Source organism: Agrilus planipennis, unplaced genomic scaffold (genome assembly GCF_000699045.2).
Source record: "Agrilus planipennis isolate EAB-ADULT unplaced genomic scaffold, Apla_2.0 scaffold127, whole genome shotgun sequence".
Classification (NCBI taxonomy): domain Eukaryota; kingdom Metazoa; phylum Arthropoda; class Insecta; order Coleoptera; family Buprestidae; genus Agrilus; species Agrilus planipennis.
In genome coordinates, this window is record NW_020442450.1 from 399,754 (window position 1) to 404,359 (window position 4,606).

General features: G+C 32.4%; 1 protein-coding gene across 1 annotated transcript in view; it reads right to left on the reverse strand.

The window, feature by feature from the left end:
* The window catches only part of LOC108736467 (probable chitinase 10), a 30,951-nt gene extending 26,753 nt beyond the window's left edge, over nucleotides 1-4,198 (reverse strand). Inside the window, exons 1-3 of the mRNA XM_025980519.1 lie at nucleotides 4,066-4,198; nucleotides 3,693-4,001; nucleotides 3,496-3,636 (exon numbers count right to left, since the gene is read on the reverse strand). Coding sequence (XP_025836304.1) covers nucleotides 3,496-3,636; nucleotides 3,693-4,001; nucleotides 4,066-4,170 — 555 coding nt within the window. The 5' untranslated portion in view covers nucleotides 4,171-4,198. The remainder of the gene's footprint in view (nucleotides 1-3,495; nucleotides 3,637-3,692; nucleotides 4,002-4,065) is intronic.
* Between the last annotated feature and the right edge of the window lie 408 nt (nucleotides 4,199-4,606).

A 4,606-nucleotide genomic window follows, 5' to 3' on the forward strand; every position in this document is an offset into this window, starting at 1 on the left:
AGGAATCAATAACTGTTGATCTTTGTTATCCACTCTATATTCTGATGCCTGCTTTGTATCAGTTACTAATTTAGTGAAATAGCTGTAGGGAGAGTAGTGTGTGTACTCAGGTAATACAGCAATAGGAATTACTGGCTGAGGGAGTACCATTGCTGGGGTTAGAAAACTTTGAAGCAATCCATATTTCTTTTGAATTGAAAATTCATTTGAAATGTCCGAAGACGTATCTTTTACGTGCTCTTGTTTAACAGGTTTCTCTTGGACAAGATTATCAACTCTTTTTTCCACTGCATCTCGCAAAGGAAGTCGTCTAGTAAATTCTTTTCTAAAAGTTATATAAAAAAAAAAAGTACGAAATTTAGAAATTGTCATTTTTTGGGGATTTTTTTTCTTACACATCGGGAATTTTTTCGACAGAATTTCGAAGTGGCAAAAATTTGCTTCCAAGCCCTGATGAAGCGATGTAAGGACTTTTTGTATCGGCATTTTGTGGTGGACTTTCGATCGCATCTCTTACAAATGTTCGATTAGACCTTACAACTTTTTCGTTTGTTGGGATTAGGAGAGTAGTAACGAATATACCGCAAATCTGAGAAAAAAGTGTGTAGATAAGAAAATCTGAATCTTTCAATAAAGATTGCCATCATTAAACTGTATATTTCTATGAATATCTACAGACTAAAAACAGGTGAAAACACAATCAATGTGGAATGTAAATAAAAATAAAATTATGTCCAAGTTAAGTTCACTTAAGCGATTTATCTACGGTTAATTTTCAACTTATTTGGATGCAGTTGACATGTTTTCTGATTTTTAACGTGGGATCCAATTAAATGAAATCAGTAGCGGGAATATTAATTTCAAGTCCAGTAGCTTCTCGGTCAATTTTAATCTACTTAATTAAGTTAGATAAATCCTATGAAACTTTTACTTAATTGCTTCATTTGGACTAGTAAAGAAACATTAATTTAAAAATAAATACAAACATTCGTAGGTTCATCGAATTATTATTATTAAACGCATTGGAATTTACTGAAATGAGTTATTTACTATTCGTTAGACGTAAGATTGCGACTATAAATAAATCTATTGAGTAAGACCTTCGTCTGATCTATGTATAATAAAATTGTTTCGGTCGCATAAGTTCTAGACAGTAAAGGTTCATTACACATCAATATAAATGACCTTAAACTTGAGTAACTCGTAGACCGTTTTTCACACCTTCAAAACCATGAAATTTATATGGACGATTAAAACCAATAAGTGGTAGTATTCACTTCGTACAATAAAAAGATCATCCACTAATTGCTTAAACAGATTCAAATGAGTTCATAAAAAACTGTAGGTATATCAATAAAAAATAGCGGTTTTAAGGGGTTTACTGCATTTTGTTGAAAATAGTAGACTTTTACTTAATTTCCTTGAGTAAATGTAGACCTGCTAAATTTTATAGCTTTTTACGTATTTATTCTAATTTCACGAACTAAATGCATTACTTTGGTTTGAATTTTGTTAAAAGATTAATCAATATGACAATATATTTAAGTAGTTTTCTAATCAACATTGAGATAAGGTCAGAACTCAAATTAAAAATTTACGAGGAATGTAATTACAGTCAAATTTTCCTAACTCTAGCCTCGAGTTAGAGAAAATTTTAGTTAGGAAGAGTTTTTGTTGTTATTATTGTTGTTACCCCTACAATCTAGACCACGATGTCAGACATTATAAGCATGTCGTTCATGTTGTCTTTTGCTACAGCAACCTTATAATACCATATTAAGTACAGTGAAAATTTAATAGTAATAATATAATAGCTCGGTCCATTGATTATTTATCACTGCGGCTGATAGTAATTCGAATAATTTGTAATGTAAAACCGACACTCGAATCTCGAGTTAGAGAAAAATTCGAATTAGAGAAAAGCAGAAATTCGAGTCGAACAGTTTGGAATAAATATAGAACAATTAAGAGAAAACAAAAACATTTTCGATTAAGAAAAGATTGCAAGTTATAAAAGTTCAAGTCAAGTCACAGAAGTTCGACGGTAGTCATCAGATTTAAATGCAATACCATCTTATCTTTTCAATAGGCATTTTTTTTTAATCTAATTGTAAGTACAATAATAATGATAATATAAGATATAGTCATACTTGAACATAATTACTATAAACTACTGGTTTTTGTAACAAAATGGAAGTACCTACTACACCTGACAATTATAAATAACTAGTTATGACAACAGGAATTAAGGAAGAAAGTATATGAAATATAAAATTGTCATTGTTTAAATTACGCAAAAACGAAGCCCCGTTTGTGATATTTTGTAGGATATATTTTTAACGTAACAATTTTAAGTAGGTACTGCAACTGTCTTTTTATCGTTTATTTTGTATCAGCAGTTTGTAGTTAAAATTCCGAAATAAGGGGTAAACACCGTGTTCAAACGACGTCATTTTTGTAAGAATAAATGTAATTTTGGAGAAAACTTTAAAAAAAATACCTGGTAAATTATTTATTAAAGAATATTAGCGAACAACTGAAATTACATATGTAGGTACCTAGATACTTTTAGAATAAGCACTAAACACTGAACTTCATTTGCATGTGTAAAAACATTAAGAATCTTGTCGCCCACTTCTCTTAGTGGAACGGAGTTTAGAATTCTGATATGAGTACTTTTGAATTCTTCAAAGGTTAAATAATAAAAAAAAAACATAATATGCATGCATGTGTAGTATAACTCACATTCGAAGAGATAAATGAGATTTAGGTAACTTGGTAGGTAGGTACTTCTTGTTATGTCAATGAGTCAGGTAACTACACCTACTAATGGTTATTAAACTTTTACTTTCAATTTACACAATTTTCTTGTTATGTTAATGAAAGTGAATTTGTATCTGCATACAATGGAACGTGGTTCGTGTTAAACATCTTGCGATGATTTGCACATCCATACGGAGGAGGGAATTGATCTTGTTACAATNTATAACACTTTTCTGGCTTGTGGTCGCCTGCAGCGGGAGTTGGTTTTGTTTGGTCTGATTAACAAAAGTGCTTTAGTATATTTAAGAACGCATTGTCTGTTTAATATCTACTTACTTGGTTTTTTAGTAGTAGTTTTAGTGGGGCGAGAACTGGACGGAACTCGCCATGGCGTTGTAGTTTTTGATGTTGTGGTGGTTTTTTTAGACGTTGATGGCTTCCACCATTCCGTGGATGTTGATTCGTCTGTGGATAATTCCCACCAAACATTTGTTGATTGCTTCGTCGTGGTCAGAGGATTTTTAGTTGTACTTGGTTTTTGAGAAGTATGGCTGTCGTGATCATGATGAGAATCCCAGGTGGAGCTTTCTGCACCTGTATTAATTTAAAATTAAAAAAATGTACGTATGGAAATAAGTTCAAAACTATCTTACTTGTATCGAAACCAGTTGTAGATTTTGGTGGTTCTGGTGTTAAGGGAGCGGCTGGTCTATTGCAGTTAGAAGTAACTTCCTCATCAGCCATTAAGCCCAATCCTCTGTGTAGAGCTTTTAATAGTGGAAAGCTTTCACGACAACATTTATTATTGAAGTCGTCTACATCCACCGTCCATGCAACTGCACCTCCGAAGCCATTTGAACGAATATAACGAGCCTAAAATAATTTTTCATAGTACTCTCAGTAGATAAAACATTTAAATCACAGAGTACCTTTTCTTTGACTGATTGAGGGTCTTCAAACGATACCCACTGTGTTTTGGAAAATGCACAGGGTCCTAATCCTTCTACTCTTCTGAGTGTCCACCGTTTATTCTTAATTTTATCGCAAACTTCATAGTATGCAAGCATTCCGGGTTGATTCGTGTACTCACCAGGCTCTCCAGGACCAGAATCTGCTGCTTCATTTTCAGAAGTTGTTTCGCCGTCCACTAAAGTATACGTATGACCGTAAAACGGTATTGAAACTAATAGCTTTTCACGTGGAGCTCCTTTTGATACCAAATAATTCATTGTGTAGTTCTACAATTTATGGATAGTAAAAGCAAATGTCTTTTACTTTTTTATTTATTTGTCTTATACTTACTGTGTTATACTGAGGATACCTGTCGTTATTTTTTGCGTACAATGGGCTGACATAACCGGTAACATTCTCCCAACTTCCATGGTAATCATAAGTCATAACTGACATAAAGTCCAATGCAGATGATAAAGCCGGTATGTCGNTTTCGTTAAACTCATTTGTTTTCTTTCATTCTTCGGAAGTATACTAACTTCAAGAAAGGAGATCAGGTTGTCGGAATATAATTTTATAATTAATAATTAATTGATTGCCGTTGTCTAATTCTTCATTAAAAACTGGCTTAACTATAATACGTGAATTTTAACTAGGATTATCAGACAATATGGTTTTAGCTAGCAAAACTGGAGTTGACAAAAGAGGATTGTTAAAATTGGTTTTTCCTAGACAAATCACGTTTTAACGGAAATCCGATTAAATAAATAAGTAGATAGTTTTTTCAAACGAAAATTTTGAAAATCCTAAGAAAAATACATAAACAAAGACTTACCAAAATTAGCCTATCCATTTTGAAGATCTTTACAATTCACTTTGTCCAGTAATTGGT